This window comes from Bombina bombina, chromosome 2 (genome assembly GCF_027579735.1).
Source record: "Bombina bombina isolate aBomBom1 chromosome 2, aBomBom1.pri, whole genome shotgun sequence".
NCBI lineage: Eukaryota > Metazoa > Chordata > Amphibia > Anura > Bombinatoridae > Bombina > Bombina bombina.
Genome location: NC_069500.1, coordinates 1,447,906,757 through 1,447,933,886, shown reverse-complemented (window position 1 = coordinate 1,447,933,886; position 27,130 = coordinate 1,447,906,757). Strand labels below are relative to the sequence as shown.

At 50.2% G+C, this 27,130-nt stretch overlaps 1 protein-coding gene across 1 annotated transcript in view; it reads right to left on the bottom strand.

The window, feature by feature from the left end:
- Window positions 1–27,130, bottom strand: part of AUP1 (AUP1 lipid droplet regulating VLDL assembly factor) — a 239,391-nt gene that overhangs the window by 183,086 nt on the left and 29,175 nt on the right. The window contains exons 3-4 of the mRNA XM_053704416.1: window positions 12,494–12,644; window positions 1,378–1,565 (exon numbers count right to left, since the gene is read on the bottom strand). Coding sequence (XP_053560391.1) covers window positions 1,378–1,565; window positions 12,494–12,644 — 339 coding nt within the window. The remainder of the gene's footprint in view (window positions 1–1,377; window positions 1,566–12,493; window positions 12,645–27,130) is intronic.

Below are 27,130 nucleotides of genomic sequence, written 5' to 3'. Positions count from 1 at the left end.
AGTGAGAAGACACGACAGGCAACAGACAGGAGAGGAGTGGAGAGCGACTACAAGAGAGGGCGAGATCACCATGACACAGGGAAATAAACAGCCAACAATGAGACAGGAGAGGAGAGCGACTGCAAGAGAGGGCGAGAGTGAGAAGACATGACAGGCAACAGTGAGACAGGAGAGAAGAGTGACTGCGAAAGAGATGGCGAGAGTGAGAAGACAAAATGACAGGCGACTGTGAGACAGGAGAGGAGGGCGAGAGTGAAAAGACACAATGACAGGTGACAGGAGAGGAGGGCGACAGAGAGGGCGAGAGTGAGAAGACACAATGACAGGCGACCGTGAAACAGCAGAGGAGGGCGACGGCGAGGGAGGGTGAGAGTGAAAAGACAATGACAGGCAACAGCAGAGGAGGGGACTGCAAGAGAGGGCGAGAGTGAGAAGACACAATGACAGGTGACAGGAGAGGACTGCAAGAGAGGGCGAGAGACACGACAGGCAACAGTTAGATAAGAGAGTGATAGCGAGAGTGAGAAGACCCAATGAAGAGGATGAAATGATAGGATCTACCACTCCACATCCCTCTCACCCGATATGTGGCATAGAGTGCGTAACATATTGCCTCTTCACACCTGCTGTACTGCATAGCACTCCATTCTCCTTACACCCAACATCTGGCATACCCCTCCACACCTGCTCTGCGGCATACTGCCCCCCCCATCACACTTGGCACGCAGCATAATCCCCCCTCATACACACCTGGCGTGGCATAACCCCCTTCACACCTGCTGTACTGCATAGCACTCCATTCTCCTTACACCCAACATCTGGCATACCCCTCCACACCTGCTCTGCGGCATACTGCCCCCCCCCATCACACTTGGCACGCAGCATAATCCCCCCTCATACACACCTGGCGTGGCATAACCCCCCTCCACACCTGCTCTGCGGCATACTGCCCCCCCCATCACACTTGGCACGCAGCATAATCCCCCCTCATACACACCTGGTGTGGCATAACCCCCCTCCACACCTGCTCTGCAGCATACTGCCCCCCCCATCACACTTGGCACGCAGCATAATCCCCCCTCATACACACCTGGTGTGGCATAACCCCCCTCCACACCTGCTCTGCGGCATACTGCCCCCCCCCATCACACTTGGCACGCAGCATAATCCCCCCTCATACACACCTGGCGTGGCATAACCCCCCTTCACACCTGCTCTGCAGCATACTGCCCCCCCCATCACACTTGGCACGCAGCATAATCCCCCCTCATACACACCTGGCGTGGCATAACCCCCTTCACACCTGGCTCCCTGCATACTGCCCATCCTTTTCTCACATGGTACATGATGCCCTCACTGTACAACAACAGTCAGTACCTGAAATTAAGTAGTGCTGTCCTTCCACTGGTTGTCTCCTCTTCAGGGAAAAGTAAGAGGGGGGCATTACTTGGTTGAGACAGATAATGTTTCAGAGATTCTTGGAGCTGAGTGCGACTCCCAGGAGAACCCAACTCGAGGAAGCCCCGAGCCCAGCATAGGAACCCAGGGGCACATGACAGTGAGGGCTGGATAAACAAAGAGAAAGAGAGAGAGCGTGAGAGATCTGAAAACAAAAGGATTAGAGAGCGTGCAAAAGAGAGAAAGCGCCTGCAAGAGAGCGAGAGCGCCTGCGAGAAATACATTTTTTGCCAGCACTTTTAATTTTAATTACCCAGCAATAACCCTATCTTCTCCTCATATTGCCGAGACGGCAATAACCCTATCTTCTCCTCATATTGCCGAGACGGCAATAACCCTATCTTCTCCACATATTGCCGAGACGGCAATAACCCTATCTCCACATATTGCCGAGACGGCAATAACCCTATCTCCTCCTCATATTGCAGAGACGGCAATAACCCTATCTTCTCCACATATTGCCGAGACGGCAATAACCCTATCTTCTCCTCATATTGCCGAGACGGCAATAACCCTATCTTCTCCACATATTGCCGAGACGGCAATAACCCTATCTCCACATATTGCCGAGACGGCAATAACCCTATCTTCTCCTCATATTGCCGAGACGGCAATAACCCTATCTTCTCCACATATTGCCGGGACGGCAATAACCCTATCTTCTCCTCATATTGCCGAGACGGCAATAACCCTATCTCCACATATTGCCGAGACGGCAATAACCCTATCTCCACGTATTACCAAGATGGCAATATCCCTATCTCCTAATATCATGAGCACTAGAGGAAGTGCCCAAGTGAGGGTGACTGGCGCACGAAATTGCAGTCACATGAGCACTAGCGGAACCCAGCACATACTTGAGGGTGAATGGCGCAGGAGCTTACAGTCACATAAGCACTAGAGGAAGCCAGCGCACACGTGAGGGTGACTGGCGCAGAATCTTGCAGTCACATAAGCACTAGAGGAAGCCAGCGCACACGTGAGGGTGACTGGCGCAGAATCTTGCAGTCACATGAGCACTAGAGGAAGCCAGCGCACACGTGAGGGTGACTGGCGCAGAATCTTGCAGTCACATGAGCACTAGAGGAAGCCAGCGCACACGTGAGGGTGACTGGCGCAGAATCTTGCAGTCACATGAGCACTAGAGGAAGCCAGCGCACACGTGAGGGTGACTGGCGCAGAATCTTGCAGTCACATGAGCACTAGAGGAAGCCAGCGCACACGTGAGGGTGACTGGCGCAGGAGCTTGCAGTCACATGAGCACAAGAGGAAGCCAGCGCACACGTGAGGGTGACTGGCGTAGGAGCTTGCAGTCACATAAGCACTAGAGGAAGCCAGCGCACACGTGAGGGTGACTGGCGCAGTAGCTTGCAGTCACATAAGCACTAGAGGAAGCCAGCGCACACGTGAGGGTGATTGGCGCAGGAGCTTGCAGTCACATAAGCACTAGAGGAAGCCAGCGCACACGTGAGGGTGACTGGCGCAGGAGCTTGCAGTCACATGAGCACAAGAGGAAGCCAGCGCACACGTGAGGGTGACTGGCGTAGGAGCTTGCAGTCACATAAGCACTAGAGGAAGCCAGCGCACACGTGAGGGTGACTGGCGCAGTAGCTTGCAGTCACATAAGCACTAGAGGAAGCCAGCGCACACGTGAGGGTGATTGGCGCAGGATCTTGCAGTCACATAAGCACTAGAGGAAGCCAGCGCACACGTGAGGGTGACTGGCGCAGTAGCTTGCAGTCACATGAGCACTAGAGGAAGCCAGCACACGTGAGGGTGATTGGCGTAGGAGCTTGCAGTCACATGAGCACTAGAGGAAGCCAGCGCACACGTGAGGTTGACTGGCGCAGGATCTTGCAGTCACATGAGCACTAGAGGAAGCTAGCGCACACGTGAGGGTGACTGGCGCAGGAGCTTGCAGTCACATAGCACTAGAGGAAGCCAGCGCACACGTGAGGGTGACTGGCGCAGTAGCTTGCAGTCACATAAGCACTAGAGGAAGCCAGCGCACACGTGAGGGTGACTGGCGCAGGTGCTTGCAGTCACATGAGCACTAGAGGAAGCAAGCGGACACGTGAGGGTGACTGGCGCAGGATCTTGCAGTCACATGAGCACTAGAGGAAGCCAGCGCACACGTGAGGGTGACTGGCGCAGTAGCTTGCAGTCACATGAGCACTAGAGGAAGCCAGCGCACACGTGAGGGTGACTGGCGCAGGAGCTTGCAGTCACATAGCACTAGAGGAAGCCAGCGCACACGTGAGGGTGACTGGCGCAGGATCTTGCAGTCACATGAGCACTAGAGGAAGCCAGCGCACACGTGAGCGTGACTGGCGCAGGAGCTTGCAGTCACATGAGCACTAGAGGAAGCAAGCGCACACGTGAGGGTGACTGGCGCAGGAGCTTGCAGTCACATGAGCACTAGAGGAAGCCAGCGCACACGTGAGGGTGACTGGCGCAGGAACTTGAAGTCACAGAAGCACTAGAGGAAGCCAGCGCACACGTGAGGGTGACTGAAGCAGGATCTTGCAGTCACATAAGCACTAGAGGAAGCCAGCGCACACGTGAGGTTGACTGGCGCAGGATCTTGCAGTCACATAAGCACTAGAGGAAGCCAGCGCACACGTGAGGGTGATTAGCGCAGGATCTTGCAGTCACATGAGCACTAGAGGAAGCCAGAGCACACGTGAGGGTGACTGGCGCAGGATCTTGCAGTCACATGAGCACTAGAGGAAGCCAGCGCACACGTGAGGGTGACTGGCGCAGGAGCTTGCAGTCACATGAGCACTAGAGGAAGCCAGCGCACACGTGAGGGTGACTGGCGCAGGAACTTGAAGTCACAGAAGCACTAGAGGAAGCCAGCGCACAAGTGAGGGTGACTGGCGCAGGAGCTTGCAGTCACATGAGCACTAGAGGAAGCCAGCGCACACGTGAGGGTGACTGGCGCAGTAGCTTGCAGTCACATGAGCACTAGAGGAAGCCAGCGCACACGTGAGGGTGACTGGCGCAGTAGCTTGCAGTCACATGAGCACTAGAGGAAGCCAGCGCACATGTGAGGATGAATGGCGCAGGAACTTGAAGTCACAGAAGCACTAGAGGAAGCCAGCGCACACGTGAGGGTGACTGGCGCAGGAACTTGAAGTCACAGAAGCACTAGAGGAAGCCAGCGCACAAGTGAGGGTGACTGGCGCAGGATCTTGCAGTCACATGAGCACTAGAGGAAGCCAGCGCACACGTGAGGGTGACTGGCGCAGTAGCTTGCAGTCACATGAGCACTAGAGGAAGCCAGCGCACACGTGAGGGTGACTGGCGCAGGAGCTTGCAGTCACATAAGCACTAGAGGAAGCCAGCGCACATGTGAGGATGAATGGCGCAGGAGCTTGCAGTCACATGAGCACTAGAGGAAGCCAGCGCACATGTGAGGATGAATGGCGCAGGAGCTTGCAGTCACATGAGCACTAGAGGAAGCCAGCGCACGTGAGGGTGACTGAAGCAGGATCTTGCAGTCACATAAGCACTAGAGGAAGCAAGCGCACACGTGAGGGTGATTGGCGTAGGAGCTTGCAGTCACATGAGCACTAGAGGAAGCCAGCGCACACGTGAGGGTGATTGGCGCAGTAGCTTGCAGTCACATAAGCACTAGAGGAAGCCAGCGCACACGTGAGGGTGACTGGCGCAGGATCTTGCAGTCACATGAGCACTAGAGGAAGCCAGCGCACACGTGAGGGTGACTGGCGCAGGAGCTTGCAGTCACATGAGCACTAGAGGAAGCCAGCGCACACGTGAGGGTGACTGGCGCAGGAACTTGAAGTCACAGAAGCACTAGAGGAAGCCAGCGCACACGTGAGGTTAACTGGTGCAGGAGCTTGCAGTCACATAAGCACTAGAGGAAGCCAGCGCACACGTGAGGTTAACTGGTGCAGGAGCTTGCAGTCACATGAGCACTAGAGGAAGCCAGCGCACAAGTGAGGGTGACTGGCGCAGGAGCTTGCAGTCACATGAGCACTAGAGGAAGCCAGCGCACATGTGAGGGTGACTGGCGCAGGAGCTTGCAGTCACATAAGCACTAGAGGAAGCCAGCGCACAAGTGAGGGTGATTGGCGTAGGAGCTTGCAGTCACATGAGCACTAGAGGAAGCCAGCGCACACGTGAGGGTGATTGGCGTAGGAGCTTGCAGTCACATAAGCACTAGAGGAAGCCAGCGCACACGTGAGGGTGATTGGCGTAGGAGCTAGCAGTCACATAAGCACTAGAGGAAGCCAGCGCACACGTGAGGGTGATTGGCGCAGGAGCTTGCAGTCACATAAGCACTAGAGGAAGCCAGCGCACACGTGAGGGTGACTGGCGTAGGAGCTTGCAGTCACATAAGCACTAGAGGAAGCCAGCGCACACGTGAGGTTAACTGGCGCAGTAGCTTGCAGTCACATAAGCACTAGAGGAAGCCAGCGCACACGTGAGGGTGATTGGCGCAGTAGCTTGCAGTCACATAAGCACTAGAGGAAGCCAGCGCACACGTGAGGGTGATTGGCGCAGTAGCTTGCAGTCACATAAGCACTAGAGGAAGCAAGCGCACATGTGAGGGTGACTGGCGCAGGATCTTGCAGTAACATGAGCACTAGAGGAAGCCAGCGCACACGTGAGGGTGACTGGCGCAGGTGCTTGCAGTCACATGAGCACTAGAGGAAGCAAGCGCACACGTGAGGGTGACTGGCGCAGTAGCTTGCAGTCACATAAGCACTAGAGGAAGCCAACGCACACGTGAGAGTGACTGGCGCAGGAGCTTGCAGTCACATAGCACTAGAGGAAGCCAGCGCACACGTGAGGGTGACTGGCGCAGGATCTTGCAGTCACATGAGCACTAGAGGAAGCCAGCGCACACGTGAGGGTGACTGGCGCAGTAGCTTGCAGTCACATGAGCACTAGAGGAAGCCAGCGCACACGTGAGGGTGACTGGCGCAGGAACTTGAAGTCACAGAAGCACTAGAGGAAGCCAGCGCACAAGTGAGGATGAATGGCGCAGGAGCTTGCAGTCACATGAGCACTAGAGGAAGCCAGGGCACACGTGAGGGTGATTGGCGCAGGAGCTTGCAGTCACATGAGCACTAGAGGAAGCCAGCGCACACGTGAGGGTGATTGGCGTAGGAGCTTGCTGTCACATAGCACTAGAGGAAGCCAGCGCACACGTGAGGGTGATTGGCGCAGGAGCTTGCAGTCACATGAGCACTAGAGGAAGCCAGCGCACACGTGAGGATGAATGGCGCAGGAGCTTGCAGTCACATGAGCACTAGAGGAAGCCAGCGCACACGTGAGGGTGATTGGCGCAGTATCTTGCAGTCACATAAGCACTAGAGGAAGCCAGTGCACACGTGAGGGTGATTGGCGCAGTAGCTTGCAGTCACATAAGCACTAGAGGAAGCCAGCGCACACGTGAGGGTGATTGGCGCAGGATCTTGCAGTCACATAAGCACTAGAGGAAGCCAGCGCACACGTGAGGGTGATTGGCGCAGGATATTGCAGTCACATAAGCACTAGAGGAAGCCAGCGCACACGTGAGGGTGACTGGCGCAGGTGCTTGCAGTCACATGAGCACTAGAGGAAGCCAGCGCACACGTGAGGGTGACTGGCGCAGGATCTTGCAGTCACATGAGCACTAGAGGAAGCCAGCGCACACGTGAGGTTGATTAGCGTAGGAGCTTGCAGTCACATAAGCACTAGAGGAAGCCAGCGCACACGTGAGGTTGACTGGCGTAGGAGCTTGCAGTCACATAAGCACTAGAGGAAGCCAGCGCACACGTGAGGTTGATTAGCGTAGGAGCTTGCAGTCACATAAGCACTAGAGGAAGCCAGCGCACACGTGAGGGTGACTGGCGCAGTAGCTTGCAGTCACATGAGCACTAGAGGAAGCCAGCGCACACGTGAGGGTGACTGGCGCAGGAACTTGAAGTCACAGAAGCACTAGAGGAAGCCAGCGCACAAGTGAGGATGAATGGCGCAGGAGCTTGCAGTCACATGAGCACTAGAGGAAGCCAGCGCACACGTGAGGATGAATGGCGCAGGAGCTTGCAGTCACATGAGCACTAGAGGAAGCAAGTGCACACGTGAGGGTGACTGAAGCAGGATCTTGCAGTCACATAGCACTAGAGGAAGCTAGCGCACACGTGAGGGTGATTGGCGTAGGAGCTTGCAGTCACGTGAGCACTAGAGGAAGCCAGCGCACACGTGAGGTTGACTGGCGCAGGAGCTTGCAGTCACATAAGCACTAGAGGAAGCTAGCGCACACGTGAGGTTGACTGGCGCAGGAGCTTGCAATCACATAAGCACTAGAGGAAGCCAGCGCACACGTGAAGGTGACTGGCGTAGGATCTTGCAGTCACATAAGCACTAGAGGAAGCCAGCGCACACGTGAGGGTGATTGGCGCAGGATCTTGCAGTCACATAAGCACTAGAGGAAGCCAGCGCACACGTGAGGGTGATTGGCGTAGGAGCTTGCAGTCACATAAGCACTAGAGGAAGCCAGCGCACACGTGAGGGTGATTGGCGTAGGAGCTTGCAGTCACGTGAGCACTAGAGGAAGCCAGCGCACACGTGAGGGTGACTGGCGCAGGAGCTTGCAGTCACATAAGCACTAGAGGAAGCCAGCGCACACGTGAGGGTGATTGGCGCAGGATCTTGCAGTCACATAAGCACTAGAGGAAGCCAGCGCACAAGTGAGGATGAATGGCGCAGGAGCTTGCAGTCACATGAGCACTAGAGGAAGCCAGCGCACACGTGAGGATGAATGGCACAGGAGCTTGCAGTCACATGAGCACTAGAGGAAGCAAGTGCACACGTGAGGGTGACTGAAGCAGGATCTTGCAGTCACATGAGCACTAGAGGAAGCCAGCGCACACGTGAGGGTGATTGGCGTAGGAGCTTGCAGTCACATAGCACTAGAGGAAGCCAGCGCACACGTGAGGGTGATTGGCGCAGGAGCTTGCAGTCACATAAGCACTAGAGGAAGCCAGCGCACACGTGAGGGTGACTGGCGCAGGAGCTTGCAGTCACATAAGCACTAGAGGAAGCCAGCGCACACGTGAGGGTGATTGGCGCAGGAGCTTGCAGTCACATAAGCACTAGAGGAAGCCAGCGCACACGTGAGGGTGATTGGCGTAGGAGCTAGCAGTCACATAAGCACTAGAGGAAGCCAGCGCACACGTGAGGGTGACTGGCGTAGGAGCTTGCAGTCACATGAGCACTAGAAGAAGCCAGCGCACACGTGAGGGTGATTGGCGTAGGAGCTTGCAGTCACATAGCACTAGAGGAAGCAAGCGCACACGTGAGGGTGATTGGCGTAGGAGCTAGCAGTCACATAAGCACTAGAGGAAGCCAGCGCACACGTGAGGGTGATTGGCGTAGGAGCTTGCAGTCACATAGCACTAGAGGAAGCCAGCGCACACGTGAGGGTGATTGGCGTAGGAGCTTGCAGTCACATAAGCACTAGAGGAAGCCAGCGCACACTTGAGGTTGACTGGCGCAGTAGCTTGCAGTCACATAAGCACTAGAGGAAGCCAGCACACACGTGAGGGTGATTGGCGCAGGATCTTGCAGTCACATAAGCACTAGAGGAAGCCAGCGCACACGTGAGGGTGACTGGCGTAGGAGCTTGCAGTCACATAAGCACTAGAGGAAGCCAGCGCACACGTGAGAGTGACTGGTGCAGGAGCTTGCAGTCACATAAGCACTAGAGGAAGCCAGCGCACACGTGAGGGTGACTGGCACAGGATCTTGCAGTCACATAAGCACTAGAGGAAGCCAGCGCACACGTGAGGGTGACCGGCGCAGGTGCTTGCAGTCACATGAGCACTAGAGGAAGCAAGCGCACACGTGAGGGTGACTGGCGCAGGATCTTGCAGTCACATGAGCACTAGAGGAAGCCAGCGCACACGTGAGGGTGACTGGCACAGGATCTTGCAGTCACATGAGCACTAGAGGAAGCCAGCGCACACGTGAGGGTGACTGGCGCAGTAGCTTGCAGTTACATGAGCACTAGAGGAAGCCAGCGCACACGTGAGGGTGACTGGCGCAGGAACTTGAAGTCACAGAAGCACTAGAGGAAGCCAGCGCACAAGTGAGGATGAATGGCGCAGGAGCTTGCAGTCACATAAGCACTAGAGGAAGCCAGCGCACACGTGAGGGTGATTGGCGCAGGATCTTGCAGTCACATAAGCACTAGAGGAAGCCAGCGCACACGTGAGGGTGATTGGCGCAGGAGCTTGCAGTCACATGAGCACTAGAGGAAGCCAGCGCACACGTGAGGTTGACTGGCGTAGGAGCTTGCAGTCACATGAGCACTAGAGGAAGCCAGCGCACACGTGAGGATGAATGGCGCAGGAGCTTGCAGTCACACGAGTACTAGAGGAAGCAAGTGCACACGTGAGGGTGACTGAAGCAGGATCTTGCAGTCACATGAGCACTAGAGGAAGCCAGCGCACACGTGAGGGTGATTGGCGTAGGAGCTAGCAGTCACATAAGCACTAGAGGAAGCCAGCGCACACGTGAGGGTGACTGGCGTAGGAGCTTGCAGTCACATAAGCACTAGAGGAAGCCAGCGCACACGTGAGGGTGACTGGCGTAGGAGCTTGCAGTCACATGAGCACTAGAGGAAGCCAGCGCACACGTGAGGTTGACTGGCGCAGTAGCTTGCAGTCACATAAGCACTAGAGGAAGCCAGCGCACACGTGAGGGTGATTGGTGCAGGAGCTTGCAGTCACATAAGCACTAGAGGAAGCCAGTGCACACGTGAGGATGAATGGCGCAGGAGCTTGCAGTCACATGAGCACTAGAGGAAGCAAGCGCACACGTGAGGGTGACTGGCGCAGGAGCTTGCAGTCACATAAGCACTAGAGGAAGCCAGCGCACACGTGAGGGTGATTGGCGCAGGATCTTGCAGTCACATAAGCACTAGAGGAAGCCAGCGCACACGTGAGGGTGAATGGCGCAGGAGCTTGCAGTCACATGAGCACTAGAGGAAGCCAGCGCACACGTGAGGGTGACTGGCGCAGGAGCTTGCAGTCCCATAAGCACTAGAGGAAGCCAGCGCACACGTGAGAGTGACTGGCGCAGTAGCTTGCAGTCACATAAGCACTAGAGGAAGCCAGCGCACACGTGAGGTTAACTGGTGCAGGAGCTTGCAGTCACATAAGCACTAGAGGAAGCCAGTGCACACGTGAAGGTGATTGGCGCAGGAGCTTGCAGTCACATAAGCACTAGAGGAAGCCAGCGCACACGTGAGAGTGACTGGTGCAGGAGCTTGCAGTCACATAAGCACTAGAGGAAGCCAGCGCACACGTGAGGTTAACTGGTGCAGGAGCTTGCAGTCACATAAGCACTAGAGGAAGCCAGCGCACAAGTGAGGGTGACTGGTGTAGGAGCTTGCAGTCACATGAGCACTAGAGGAAGCCAGCGCACACGTGAGGGTGACTGGCGCAGGAGCTTGCAGTCACATGAGCACTAGAGGAAGCCAGCGCACACGTGAGAGTGACTGGTGCAGGAGCTTGCAGTCACATAAGCACTAGAGGAAGCCAGCGCACACGTGAGAGTGACTGGTGTAGGAGCTTGCAGTCACATGAGCACTAGAGGAAGCCAGCGCACACGTGAGAGTGACTGGTGCAGGAGCTTGCAGTCACATAAGCACTAGAGGAAGCCAGCGCACACGTGAGAGTGACTGGTGCAGGAGCTTGCAGTCACATAAGCACTAGAGGAAGCCAACGCACACGTGAGAGTGACTGGTGCAGGAGCTTGCAGTCACATAAGCACTAGAGGAAGCCAGCGCACAAGTGAGGGTGACTGGCGTAGGAGCTTGCAGTCACATAAGCACTAGAGGAAGCCAACGCACACGTGAGAGTGACTGGTGCAGGAGCTTGCAGTCACATAAGCACTAGAGGAAGCCAGCGCACACGTGAGGGTGATTAGCGTAGGAGCTTGCAGTCACATAAGCACTAGAGGAAGCCAGCGCACACGTGAGGGTGATTAGCGTAGGAGCTTGCAGTCACATAAGCACTAGAGGAAGCCAGCGCACACGTGAGAGTGACTGGCGCAGGATCTTGCAGTCACATAAGCACTAGAGGAAGCTAGCGCACACGTGAGGGTGACTGAAGCAGGATCTTGCAGTCACATAAGCACTAGAGGAAGCCAGCGCACACGTGAGGGTGATTAGCGTAGGAGCTTGCAGTCACATAAGCACTAGAGGAAGCCAGTGCACACGTGAGGGTGACTGGCGTAGGAGCTTGCAGTCACATGAGCACTAGAGGAAGCCAGCGCACACGTGAGGGTGACTGAAGCAGGATCTTGCAGTCACATGAGCACTAGAGGAAGCTAGCGCACACGTGAGGTTGACTGGCGCAGGATCTTGCAGTCACATAAGCACTAGAGGAAGCCAGCGCACACGTGAGAGTGACTGGTGCAGGAGCTTGCAGTCACATAAGCACTAGAGGAAGCCAGCGCACACGTGAGGTTGACTGGCGCAGGATCTTGCAGTCACATAAGCACTAGAGGAAGCCAGCGCACACGTGAGAGTGACTGGTGCAGGAGCTTGCAGTCACATAAGCACTAGAGGAAGCCAGCGCACACGTGAGAGTGACTGGTGCAGGAGCTTGCAGTCACATAGCACTAGAGGAAGCCAGCGCACTCGTGAGGGTGATTGGCATAGGAGCTTGCAGTCACATAAGCACTAGAGGAAGCCAGCGCACACGTGAGGTTGATTAGCGTAGGAGCTTGCAGTCACATAAGCACTAGAGGAAGCCAGCGCACACGTGAGGTTGATTAGCGTAGGAGCTTGCAGTCACATAAGCACTAGAGGAAGCCAGCGCACACGTGAGGGTGACTGGCGTAGGAGCTTGCAGTCACATAAGCACTAGAGGAAGCCAGCGCACATGTGAGGGTGACTGGCGCAGGAGCTTGCAGTCACAGAAGCACTAGAGGAAGCCAGCGCACATGTGAGGGTGACTGGCACAGGAGCTTGCAGTCACATAAGCAGTAGAGGAAGCCAGCGCACACTAACCGTGCTGCAGGGGGTAATCAGGCTAATAACACTGTGGTCAAAATGCGTCCTGTGATTGCAGATACAAATCTTCGATGTCTGATCGCGATACTGCTGCCCAGTCTGAGTGACAAAGACACCAAGGACTGAACTCATCACTCGGATCACGGACCTGTGAGAGACCGAATGAGCTTTAGGGTAATAGGCAGAGCGTGTGGCTCTAGGGCAGTGATGGCTAATCTTGGCATGCCAAATGTTTCATGGTCTTCAGAGTGCATAAGCATCATGTGAAATGTAATTCTGAAACATTTGGAGTGCCACGGTTCTCCATCACTGCTCTAGGGTAATGATACATTTGTAAGAAACAACCAATCAGAATTCTGCATGCACTATGGTGACATCATCAGCTGTGAGAGCACATTTCTGTTGTGTTGCTGGAGAATATCAGCAGACAAAACCAAATGAACAACATAAATTATGCTTACCTGATAATTATATTTCCATCCCAGCCAAAGGCTTAAATACCTCCCCCACTCCCCTCATCCCCAGTCATTCTGACGAGGAATAAGGAACAGTAGGAGAAATATCAGGGTATAAATGGTGCCAGAAGATAAAAAAAATTTTAGGTCAGCCTACCGGAGTTACAGGCGGGAGCTGTGGACTCTCCTCCCCTCGATGGAAATTAAATTATCAGGTAAGCGTAATTTATATTTTCCATCTAAAGGGGAGGAGAGTCCACGGCTTCATTCATTACTGTTGGGAACATATACCCAAGCTATAGAGGACACTGAATGAAACCGGGAGGGTAAAAAGGCGGACCCTAATCTGAGGGCACCACAGCCTGTAAAACCTTTCTCACAAAAACAGCTTCCGCAGAAGCAAAAACGTCAAATTTGTAAAACTTTGTAAAAGCGTGTAAGGAGGACCAGGTAGCCGTCTTACAAATCTGCTCCATAGAGGCCTCATTCTTGAAGGCCCAAGACAAAGCCACAGCTATAGTTGAATGAGCCGTGATCCTCTGAGGAGGCTTATGTCCTGCTGTCTCATAGGCCAAGCGAATCAAGCTCCTCAACCAAAAGGACAAAGAAGTAGAAGAGGCCCTCTGCCCCTTGCACTTCACGGAATACACCACAAAAAGAGATGTAGACTGTCTGAAATCCATCGTAGCCTGTAGATAGAACTTTAAGGCCTGAACCACATCCAGATTATGAAGTAAACTCTCCCTAGAAGAAGAAGGGTTAGGACACAAAGAAGGAACAATTATATCCTGATTGATGTTACGGTTAGACACCACCTTGGGAAGAAACCCCAAACCAGTGCAAAGCACAGTCTTATCCGCATGAAAGAACAGATAAGGGGGCTTGAATTGCAAGGCAGCTAGCTTAGATACTCTGCATGCCGATGCAATAGTCAACAGGAAGAGAAACTTCTAGGACAGAATCTTAATGTCAATAGAATGCATAGGCTCAAACGGAACCCTCTGCAAAACCTTAAGGACCAAGTATAAGCTCCATTGGGGAGCAGACTGCCTGAAAACAGGCCTGATTCTATACAGAGCCTGAACAAAAGATTGAATGTCAGGCAGCTCAGCGAGTCTCCTGTGCAACAAGACTGATAAAGCCGAAATCTGTCCCTTCAAGGCACTGGTGGCAAGACCCTTCTCCAAACCTTCCTGGAGAAAATACAGAATCCTGGATACCTTCACCTTGTGCCAAGGATATCAATGTTTCTCAACCAGGACAAGTAAGTCCTCCACACCTTATGGTAGATGCGACGAGTGACTGGCTTCCTTCCTTGCCTGAACTAGAGTGTCAATCACACTTTAGAAAAAAACACTTTTGGCTAAGACTAAGCGTTCAATCTCCATGCAGTCAGCCTCAGAAGAACGAGATATTGATGTTGAAAGGGACCCTGTTCCAGCAGATCCCTGCGACAGGGTAACCTCCATGGTGGAGAGGATGACATCCCCACCAGATCCGCAAACCACGTCCTCCGCGGCCACGAAAGAGCAATTAAGATGGCCGAAGCTTGCTCCTGCTTGATGCATGCCATTACACGAAGTAGAAGTGGTAATGGTGGAAAAAAGAAAATGTATGCTTACCTGATAAATGTATTTCTTTTTTGACACGATGAGTCAATGGATCATCTTAATTACTAATGGGATATTCACCTCCTGGTCAGCAGGAGGAGGCAAAGAGCACCACAGCAGAGCTGTTAAATAGCTCCTCCCTTCCCTCCCACTCCAGTCATTCGACCGAAGTTAGGAAGAGAAAGGAAAAGCCAAGGTGCAGAGGTGTCTGAAGTGTACAAAACCCAAAACCTGTCTAAAGAAACAGGGCGGGCCGTGGACTCATCGTGTCAAAAAAGAAATACATTTATCAGGTAAGCATAAATTTTCTTTTCTTTTTTAAGACACGATGAGTCCACGTATCATCTTAATTACTAATGGGATTCAATACCCAAGCTAGAGTACACAGATGATAAGGGAGGGACAAGACAGGAAACCTAAACGGAAGGCACCACTGCTTGAAGAACCTTTCTCCCAAAAGCGGCCGAAGTCGAGGCAAAAAATCAAATTTGTAAAACTTTGAAAAAGTGTGAAGAGAGAACCAAGTTGCAGCCTTGCAAAACTGTTCCACAGAAGCTTCATTTTTGAATGTCCATGAGGAAGCAACAGCCCTCGTGGAATGAGCCGTAACCCTCTCTGGAAGCTGCTGTCCAGCAGTCTCATAAACAAAAACGTATGATACTCTTCAGCCAAAAAGAAAGAGAAGTAGCCGTAGCTTTCTGTCCCTTACGTTTTCCTGAGAAAATCACAAACAAAGAAGAAGACTGACAAAAGTACTTAGTTGCCTGTAAGTAAAACGTTAAAGCACGGACCATGTCTAAATTGTGCAAAAGTCTTTCTTTCTGAGAAGACGGATAAGGACACAAAGAAGGATCAACAATCTCCTGATTAATGTTCCGATCACAAACTACTTTAGGAAGAAATCCTAATTTAATACGTAAAAGTACCTAATCTGAATGGAAAATAAGGTAAGGAGACCCGAACTGTAAAGCCGAGAGCTCCGACACTCTCCGAACGGAAGAAATCTTAACAAGAAAATAAAACTTTCCAAGATAATAATTTAATATCTAAGGAATGCATAGGCTCAAACAGAGCCCCTTGAAGAACCTTAAGAACTAAATTAAGACTCCATGGAGGAGTAACTGGTTTGAACACAGGCCTGATCCTGACCAAGGCCTGACAAAAAGATTGTACATCTGGAACATCCGCCGGATGTTTGTGTAACAAAATAGATAAAACCGAGATTTGGCCCTTTAGGGAACGCGTCAATAAACCCTTCTCCAAACCCTCTTGGAGAAGGACAAAATTGTAGGAATCCTTACTCTACTCCATGAGTAGCCCTTGGATTCACACCAAGAAATATATTTACGCTATATCTTATGGTAATTTTTTCTAGTTACAGGCTTACGAGTCTGAATCATGGTCTCTATGACCGAGTCAGAAAACCCCCGCTTGGACAAAAAATAAGCATTCAATCTCTAAGCAGTGAGCTTCAGAAAAAACTAGATTTGGGTTAAGGAAGGACCCTTGATTAGAAAGGCTTTTCTTCAACGGAAGTCTCCAAGGTGGCAGCGATGACATGTCCACCAAATCTAGAAACCAAATCCTGCGACGCCAAGCCGGAGCAAAGAAAATCACTGACACCCTCTCCTGTTTGATTTGAGCAATGACCCGAGTAAGAAGTGCAAACGGAGGAAAAAAGGTATGCTAGACTAAAAGGTCTAAGGAACTGCCAGAGCATCTATCAGTTCCGCCTGGGAGTCCCTGGACCTCAACCCGTATATCGTAAGCTTGGCATTCTGTCAAGACGCCATGAGATCGAACTCTGGCCGACCCCACTGGAGAACACTTCCGGATGGAGTTCCCACTCCCCCAGATGAAAGATCTGCCTGCTGAGAAAGTCCGCCTCCCAGACCCCTGGGATGTGGATCACCGACAGATAGCAATAATAGGCCTCTGCCCACCGAAACATCTTGGCTACCCCGGTCATCGCTAAGGAACTCCTTGTTCCCCCCTGACTGATGCCACTGAAGATATGTTGTCCGACTGGAAGCTGATAAACTGGACCGAAGCTAACTGAGGCCAGGCCAGAAGAGCATTGAAGATCGCTCTCAGTTCCAGGTTGTTTATAGGAAGAAAAGACTCTGACTGAGTCCAAACTCCCTGAGCCTTTCGGGAATCCCAGACAGCTCCCCACCCTAGAAGGCTAGCGTCTGTTGTCACAATCACCCAAGACGGTCTGCAAAAGCAGGATCCTTGGGAGAGATGATTCAAAGACAACCGCCGTTGAAGCGAGTCCCTCATCTCCTGCTCTAGGGTTATATGAGGAGACAAGTTCGCATAATCTCTGTTCCATTGCCTGAGCATGCTTAACTCCCAAGGTCTGAGGTGGAACCGAGCCCTGATTTCCTGACTTCTGTCAGAAAAATCTTTATAGATGTGGAATCTAACATGGTTCCCAAGAAAGTCACCCTTTTATTTGGGACTAAGGGACTCTATTCCAAATTTTCCTTTAGAGTTCTCAGAAAAGATAACACCATGTTGGTATGGGATCTTACTTGTTGAAAAGATGGTGCCTGGACTAGAATATCGTAGAGATAAGATGCCACCCCAATGCCCCGTGGCCTTAGTACCGCCAGTGGAGACCCCAGAACCTTTGTGAAGATTCTGGGAGCCGTGGCCAGACCAAAGGAAGAGCCACAAACTGGAGTGTTTGTCTAGAAAGGCAAACGTAATAAACTTGTGATGATCCCTGTAGATAGGAACATGTAGATATGCGTCATGGAAATCCACTGTTGTCATAAATTGACCCTCCTGGATGAGAGGAAGAATGCTACAAATAGATTCCATCTTGAATGACGGAACCCTGAGAAATTTGCTTAGACTCTTGAGGTTCCCTCCTTTTTGGGAACCATTAACAGATAATGATCACAAAACCAAACATGATTGAGGAGAAACCTGCCCCCTTACAGGTCGGGAGAACGCCCCTCATGTTGTGTTAGCAGCAAGACTCTGATCTCCCCTATTCTAAGTCAAATAGGATCTCCATGCTTGGAAGGAGGAATAAAAGATTTTCCCTGGAAATCTCAAGAAAAACAACACTCTCTCTTATTTCCTTTTCTTTACAAAGTACCAGCACATGGGGTGGATTTGAACTCTCAACCTTCTGCTTACCAAGCAGCCGTGCTAGCCACTAAGCTATGCCAGAGAGACCGTCAAAGGCCCTTCTTCTATTCCTGTGAGAGGGGTGTCTGTCCCCAGAGAGTATGTCGCCGCACTGGAAACAGAAATCACACCAACCGCAGGTTGACAATGTAGACCCTCTAACTATTAATCATAGGGTCCTTCATCTGCATAGAGTCTTGAAGGAACTACTATTCTTTATGTTAAAAGACTCTAGACAAATGTGGAGATTCCCATTTCCCTTGGTTATCTCCTTCCTTCTAAGAGTAGGAAATCTATCTGGTACAGAAATACTTCCATCATTAAGGGTCCATCATAATATTAGAATAACCTACTGGTGTTGAAGGCACCCAGAGTAGCTAAAACCTCCTCAAGGAGCTCTTGATCAGATAAATGTATTTACCTCATTCGAGACTGCAAATTCCTTGCCTGGTGTTACAGAAATATCTTCCTCCATAGTTACAGGGAAGCGAACATTCAAAATAACCCCAACTGAGTCAATCACACTATTCTGAGTGAATAAAACCTCATGCACATTTTAATCCAACAATGTATTAAAAACAGGGCAACTCCATGTGGGCTATAATTTTATTTTATTTTTTGGAACACCTTAGGAGAACTTTGTTGTATATTTGACCATTGTCACTAGGCTCTTAAGCAGTATGCGCATAGAAGAAGTAGGTTTAGAACCAGTCTACCCTTATCTTAAAGACTTCTCCATAAATGAAAAATAGAAGTGGATTTGTAGAACCACCTTGACTCCAAGTCTAATACAAGAGACCTCTAGAGACCTTGAATCATAAAGGATGCATTACACAAATAAACAGCTGGATTCCTTAACAAAATTATCACATAAAAAACGGTACTGTCTCTTTAAATTTTAAAAGTAACTTTTTTATTTCTGTGTGCAGAGAGGTAAGCTAAAATTAGCATGCAAACATTGTAGAATTTATCAGAAACGTTACTTCTTTGTTCACAGATATCGCCATGACATTTAAGAAATAATGTCTTGTGTAGCAATTCCAGAAGGAAATTGCGAGGAACTGCAGGGCACTGCATGTGTGTTAGAAAATGTTATGTATACTTCCTTAATCAATCTGCCTCACATATGGCAGAATAATTAAATAAAGAAGCAACATCTTGCGCAGCAACTCCAGAAGGAATTTGTGGGGAACCGCAGGGCACTGCATGTGTGTTAGAAAATTTAATGTACACTTAATCAGTCTGACTCACATCTGACAGAATAATTGAATAAAGACTTAACCTGTTGCTAATAAAAATGAACATATAGGAAACTTTACTGTCTCTTTAAACGTTAAGGAGTAACTTCTACCCAGCTGAGGTATCAGGCAGCCTCTCTACACAAACCCTGCCCTTGCAGTAGCACTTAAGCGCAAGATCTGAGACAAGCATTTCTCCGTTTCTTCCGATAACCGGAAGTGCTAGAAAGGAAGTGCCCCTGCAATGCGCACATTCTCATCTTAATTCCGCCACTCCTTGCGATTGTCAGGCGTGTAAGAGGAAGGAGAGTAAAACCTTTGGTGCCATTTACAAGCTCCGCCCCTCGTGGGAGTCTCACAAGTCATCTCCCGGTCGCCATTGATTAAGTAAAGGCACCGGGAGCAAAAGGATACATTTTTGCAACCAATCAATCTGACTCTGCAAATAAAAGCTGCTTAGTCTGTTATCACAGAAAACTCACACTGTGACCAACAGTTTACCACATAAACATACGATCTCCTGGTTGCCATTGCAATAGCGCTGTCTTAAGCCAAATAAACAACTGGATGTCTAAATCTAGTTATTGGGAGCAAGAGAACTGACTGGACAGCTTCAGTTTAAACCGCTGCTCAGTCCGATAGCTCTTCCTGACAGAGAAACCCCTTAGAGCACACCCTCTGTCTGCCAAAACTCACTATAATCTCACTGTCGGCTCTATATTAGAGCCGACCCAGTGCCTGAGTTCTAGCTGCCATAACGTCTCCTGATAGACTAGGAGAGCCTGAGTCTAAGTTCAATGAGGACTAAATTAATAAAGTGCCCAAACATTTTGTGAGTTCCTCTATCCCCAGAAATAAAGTTAGGACTTTACCTCATCTTCTGCCTGGCAGCACGGCAGTTCCCAGGTTTAGGAGGTCCTCTCCCTCCCATGGCCCTGTAAATAAGAAAAAATCCTGGTTTTCTTGGTAAGGGCAGCATCAGAATATGGGAGGCACAGTGAGAATTATGTCCCACCAGTTCCCATTGCTCTAAAGCCACCAAAGCTCTACTTAAGAGACTGATATGGACTATGGCTACACCCTAGAACAAAGCAGCACAATCTTGTACTACTTTAAAAATAATTAACTCTTGATTGAAGAATCTAATCTAACATCTCACGTTACCTCTTCCTATCACTAACGTAGGCAAAGAGAATGACTGAGGTGGGAGGGAAGGGAGGAGCTATTTAACAGCTCTGCTGTGGTGCTCTTTGCCTCCTCTTGCTGACCAGGAGGTGAATATCCCATTAGTAATTAAGATGATCCGTGGACTCATCGTGTCTTAAAAAAAAAAAATGTAAGCTAGGCTGAATCCCCAAGGCACCACTAGGGCATCTATCAGCTCTGCCTGGGGATCCCTCGACCTCAACCCGTATTGGGGTAGCTTGCAATTGAGTCAGGACGCCATAAGATCTATCTCCGGCGTTCCCCATCTGAGACAAATCTCTGCAAACACCTTGGGATGAAGAGACCATTTCCACGGGTGGAAGGATTGCCTGCTGAGAAAGTACGCTTCCCAGTTGTCCACACCTGGAATGTGGGATCAATGAGAGCGAACAGCTGTGGGACTCCGTCCACTCCAAAATACGCAACACCTCCCTCATTGCTAGGGAGCTCCTTGTTCCCCCCTGGTGGTTGATGTAAACCACCGAGGTAATGTTGTCGGTCTGGAATCTGATGAAGCTGAGCAACCCCAGAGGAGGCCACGCCCTCAGAGCATTGTAGATTGCTCGAAGTTCCAGAACATTGATCGGAAGGAGAGAGACTCCTCCCCGGTCCATTTTCCTTGTGCCAATCTGACACCCCAAATAGCTCCCCATACGGCCAGACTCACGTCCGTGGTCACAATCTCCCAGGACGGTCTCAGGAAGGATGTACCCAGGGACAGATGCTCCGGACGGATCCACCAAGATAGGGAGTCCCTGGTCCAAGCATCCATGGATATCCGCTGTGATAGATCTGAATGATCGCCGTTCCACTGTCTCAACATGCGCAATTGAAGAGGTCTGAGATGGAACCTGGCGAAAGGGATGACGTCTATGCTGGAAACCATGAGCCCGATCATCTCCATGCACTGAGCCACCGAAGGGCAAGACAGGTTGAGCCAATTTTCCTGCGTCGTTGATCTGTGAGAAATATCTTCATGGACATAGAATCTATTATCATGCCCAGGAACTCCACCCTGTTGATGGGAACCAGGGAACTCTTTCTTGAGTTGATGTCAAATGTGAGATTGGAGCAATAAAAGAAGAGCCCTTGAATGATCCTCTGAGAGGCTGAACGACGGCGCCTGGACTAGAATGTCGTCCAAATAGGGCGACACAGCAATGCCCCTGGATCTGGCTACTGCAAGAAGCGTCCCCAGAACCTTCGTGAAGACTCTCGGGGCCGTCGCCAGGCCGAAGGGAAGGGCCACAAGCTGGAAGTGTTGGTCCAGAAACGCAAATCTTAGGAACTTGAAGTGGTACCTGTGAATTGGAACATGAAGGTAAGCATCCTTCTAGTCTATTGTCGTCATAAACTGTCCCTAATGAACTAGGGGCAGAATAGATCTGATCGTTTCCATTTTGAACGTTGGAACAGCCAGAAACTTGTTTTAACACTTTAGGTCCAGAATCAGGTGGAACGTGCCCTCCTTCTTTGGAACCACAAAAAGATTTGAATAGTACCCTAGACCCCTTTCTGCTTGGGGTACTGGTACGATAACACCTAGAAAGGAGAGATCCCTCACACATTCTAGAAAGGCCGCTCTCTTTTCCGGTCTTGAAGACAGATTTGACAGGAGGAATCTGCCCCTGGGCGGATGAGACCTGAATCCTATCCTGTAACCCTGTTCAACAACCTGTCTCGGCGGGCATCTTGTTCTGCTTGGACTTGTTCTGAGGATTCCAAGTTCCCTTGGGCTGATCCGCTTTCGCGGCGGGCTGCTGGCGCTGGACCTTGTCCACACGAAAGGGGGCGAAAAGTAGATCCTTTAAGCTTAGCCTTCTTATCCTGCAGTAGGAAAGTTCCCTTGCCTCCCGTAACCGTGTATATGATTGAATCCAATCCTGGACCGAACTGAATCTTTCCTTGAAAAGGCAGGGACAACAGCCTCGAGGTCATGTCCACAGACCAAGACTTTAGCCACAGAGCTCTGTGAGCTAAAACGGAGAATCCTGAAACCTTTGCGTTAAGGTGAATAATTTGCATGTTGGCATCACAAATGAAAGAATTGGCGACCTTCAACGCCTTAATCTTATCCTGTATCTCGTTGATGGAAATCTCCCTGTCGACCATATCACACAGGGATTCACACCAATATGGCGCAGCTCCGGAAACTGCGGCTACAGCCGCTGTCGGTTGAAAATCAAACCCCGTGTGTTGAAACATTTTCCTTAACATGTTTTCCAATTTTTTTTTTATCTATGGGCTCTTTAAATGACGAACTATCCTCGAGAGGAATAGTCGTCCGCTTCGCGAGTGTAGAGATGGCACCATCCACCTTAGGGACAGTCCCCCACAGCTCGAGCTGAGAGTCCGGAACGGGGAACAGTTTCTTAAAGGAAGAAGAAGAGGAAAAGGAAGAATCTATTCGCTCCCATTCATTCTTAATAAATATAAGCCATTTTAACATGAAGGTCTGAGGCACCACCCTGTCCTCGTATACCTTATCAAGCTTAGGAATCGAAGGTTGCTCCGGAAGCTTCGATTCCGGGACCTCCAGAGTAGCAAGCACTTGCTTCAGCAAAACACGCAAATTCTCCATCCAGAGTCTGAGTGGGCCTCGTCATCGTATAACGCGTCTGATATTTTCATAGGCGTAGACAACCACTGGGCTGGGCCGCCATGATACGACCTACACTTGCGCTTAGCAAAACGTGGTAAGGCATGGATCACTTTCGATACCGCAGTTTGCAGTTGATCCGCAAAATCTGACAGCCAACTAATTTCTCCTGTAGGAGTAATGGTTGGACCCTGGGGTGCTGCATGTGCACTCAGAGATGAAAGCAGGCCCTCAGAGGTCGACGGCTCAGTAGTACTAGACATCCCCTTAGTTTTAAATGTCGCAACTTTATCAAGGCATGTGGAACATAGTTGGAACCCACCTTACTTTTGTACTCATGAACTTTACCTATTCCTAAACACTCTCTCTCCCCCTGCACCTTGTCTCAAAAGCAGTCTCACTACTGCAAATCTGTATCTCATCTTATGTCACTCTCCCTCTTGCTTCTACTAACTGCTGGTGACATTTCCCCTAATCCTGGTCCCCAACAACTGCCTAGCCGTGCACATCCATGTATAACATCCCACAGACTCAAAAAACAAAACTCTGACAACCTTACTCACATTCCTCTTGCATCAAAAGCCACTTCCCCTTTCACTTGTGCACTTTGGAACTCTCGCTCTGTTTGCAACAAACTCACATTTATACATGACCTCTTTATCTCCCGCTCCCTCAAACTTCTGGCCCTAACAGAAACCTGGCTCTCTCCCCTAGACACAGCATCCACTGCTGCTCTGTCACATGGGGGTCTCCACTTCAACCACACTCCTAGGTCTGGTAATAGACAAGGAGGTGGTGTAGGTATTTTACTTCCTCTCGTTGCACCTTCAACAAATACATCCCATCTCTTCCCTCACATTTTCCTCATTCGAAACCCACATGATTCACTTATTCTCTCCTCTTTCTATACGTGTTGCAGTCATATACCGTCCTTCTGGCTCCTCAACTCAATTTCTAGATTACTTGGCTGCATGGCTACCTTATTTCGTTTCCTCAGACACCACTTCCCTCATTCTTGGTGACTTCAACATTCCTCTTGACAATCCCACTGCCTCCTCTGCAAAAAAACTTCTGCAACTCACTTCCTCTTTTGGTTTGTCACAATGGACTGATTCTCCCACTCACAAAGATGGTCACTCCCTTGACCTGATCTTTAGCTATCGATGCACCCTCTCAAACTTCACAAACTCCCCCTTTCCTCTTTCTGACCACCATCTCCTTACTTGCAACATATCATCCCTCCCTATAACTCTCCCTCCTTCTGCTCCTCACACCAAACTTCACAGAAGCATTACATCATTAGATCAACAACAGCTTTCTAATTCCCTCAAACCTTTCCTCTCATCCTTCTCCTCCTTTTCATGCCCTGACCAATCTATCTGCCACTATAATTCCACCCTTACATCCGTCCTTGACAATCTCGCCCCTCTTACCATAGCTCGGAAATCAAACACTCATCCTCAGCCCTGGCATAATCCTCTGACACGATACCTACGCAGATTTTCCCGTACTGCTGAGCGGCACTGGAGAAAATCTAGGAGTTCAGCTGATTTTCAACATTACAAATTTATCTTGAACTTCTACTACTCTGCCCTTAATTTCCATAAGCAACACTACTTCTCTACTCTTATCTCTAATCTTTCTTCAAACCCAAAACGTTTGTTCTCCACTTTCAATACTCTTTTCCGCCCTCCCCCACCTCCTAATACAACTTCTCTGTCAGCTCAAGACTTTGCCAACCACTTCAATAACAAAATCAACTCCATCAGAAATGAAATCAGCTCTCAACATAATTCCATTCTCTCACCCCCTCAAATGCTCTCAATCAACAACAACCCACATAACCTTAAACGAAGCTCATTCACCCCTGTTACTGAGGAAGAAGTTTCTGCACTTATACTGTGCTCTCACCTCACTACCTGTCCCCTTGACCCTATCCCTTCCCTCTCTGCCACCCTTACCCCTATACTCACACACACTTTCAACCTCTCCTTCAGCAGCGGTATATTTCCCTCATCGCTGAAACATGCACTGGTAACACCTATCCTCAAAAACCCTTCCCTTGATCCTACCTCCCCATCCAACTACCGCCCTATTTCCCTCCTCCCTCTTGCATCAAAGCTTCTCGAAAAAATAGCTTATGCACGCCTATCCCATTTCCTTACAATAAACTCCCTCCTTGACCCATTGCAATCTGGATTTCGTCCCCATCACTCCACAGAAACCGCAATTGTTAAGGTTACCAACGACCTACTTACAGCAAAATCAAAAGGCCACTTCTCTCTGCTTATTCTCCTTGATCTGTCCGCAGCCTTTGACACTGTTGACCACCCTCTCTTGCTCCAAATCCCTCCAATCCTTCGGCATATGTGACACAGCCCTCTCGTGGCTCTCTTCCTACCTGTCAAACCGTAGCTTTAGTGTAGCCTTCTCTGGGGCCTCTTCTGCCCCGTCACCACTTTCTGTCGGAGTACCGCAAGGCTCTGTCCTCGGTCCCCTTCTCTTCTCAATCTACAGGTCATCACTAGGTTCCCTAATAAAGTCCCACGGTTTACAATATCATTTGTATGCCGATGACACCCAAATCTACTTCTCTGCACCAGACCTTTCTCCTTCCTTGCTAACCCGTGTCACTAACTGTCATTCTCACATCTCCAACTGGATGTCCTCTCACTACCTCAAGCTAAATCTCTCCAAAACTGAGCTCCTTATTTTCCCCCCTTTGTCTAAACTCTCCACCCCCAATCTCTCTATAACTGTCGACAACTCCATCATTACCCCTACCCCGCATGCCCGATGTCTCGGGGTCACATTTGACTCAGATCTTTCATTCACTCCTCACATTCAGTCTTTGGCTAAAGCCTGCCGCTTCCACCTTAAAAACCATCTCTAAAATTAGACACTTCCTTACACAAGACACAACTAAGATTTTAATCCACTCTCCCGCCTCGATTACTGCAACTCTGTCCTCTCTGATCTCCCCACCTACTGCCTAGCTCCTTTACAATCCTTAATGAATGCCTCTGCCAGACTCATCTTCCTTACAAGTCGCTCTTCATCTGCTGCACCTCTCTGCCAATCTCTTCACTGGCTTCCTCTTGCCTCTAGGCTCAAACACAAAATTCTCGCTCTGACATACAAAGCCCTCAACTGCACTGTTCCCCTCTATATCTCAGACCTTGTCTCCAGATACTCTCCCTCCCGTCCCCTTCGCTCTGCTCACGACCTCCTACTCTCCTCCTCTCTTGTCACCTCATCACACTCCCGTTTACAGGACTTCTCCAGACTGGCTCCCATCTTGTGGAACTCTCTGCCTCGCTCCACAAGACTCTCTTCTAGTTTTAAAAGCTTCAAGTGCTCCCTAAAGACTCTACTGTTCAGGGATGCATACAACCTACGCTAACCTTTCTTTATACCAGTTCCTCTCCTCCATTGCTATACCCTGAACCCCCTTAGCATGTAAGCCTAAGAGTCCAGCTGTTTGTTGATCACCTTCTCAAGAGCTGACTACAACAGTGCAACTCTTGGCAGGGCCCTCTACTCATTTGATCCCTATAACTCTTTTGTTGTACTCCGCCTTTGTTAATAGCGCTGCGGAATCTGTTGGCGCTCTACAAATAACCGATAATAATAATAATAATAGTTGAGCAGGCTGATCTGCAAGAACCTCCTCACAATAAACACAGGAATGAGACTTTATTAAAGAGGGAGTACCCTCTAACGCGTCAGAGTCCTCCATAGCTTGCGCTTTTATTATGGACTAGACTAGCTTAATAATCAGGCACCTTTATAACTCCAATGGCCAGGGCACTCATCACCTCCTATGACCCGGACTACAGAAATCGCTTGTCTCCTATGCCGCTGATCGGAGGAAGTGAAAACTCACACCCGGCCACCTGGTGCAAAAATACTCACGGAAGTCAACCTGAAGTTCCACCATTGCCAGAGCCACATCTCGCACATACACAACAATAACACAACAAACAATATTATGTATAAACCCCCCTGTTCAATAATCCCCTTACTAGGAATATTAACCCTTGATTCCATAAGATAAAAGGCGCCACACTGTGACCCTGACTTCTGTGTTATCATTATGTATAAAAAATGAAACGATCTTACCAGAATCAATGCCGTGGAACAGGAACACGACCCTTCAAGTGTGACAGGTAGAAGCATCGCTCCTGACATGGACTTGGGTGCAGAAAGCAGGCAGCGAAACTCGTAAACGCGGATTGGTTGTGGAGCTGTTAATATGAGTCGGTTTGGTTTCGCAGAAAGACTCTCCCTGCATTTCCGGACTCTAACTTTCATCCATGCTCTCACTGAGAGGCTGACAGGATTACTTAAAACTCCAGTCCCATTCCGGAGAGTACTACCCT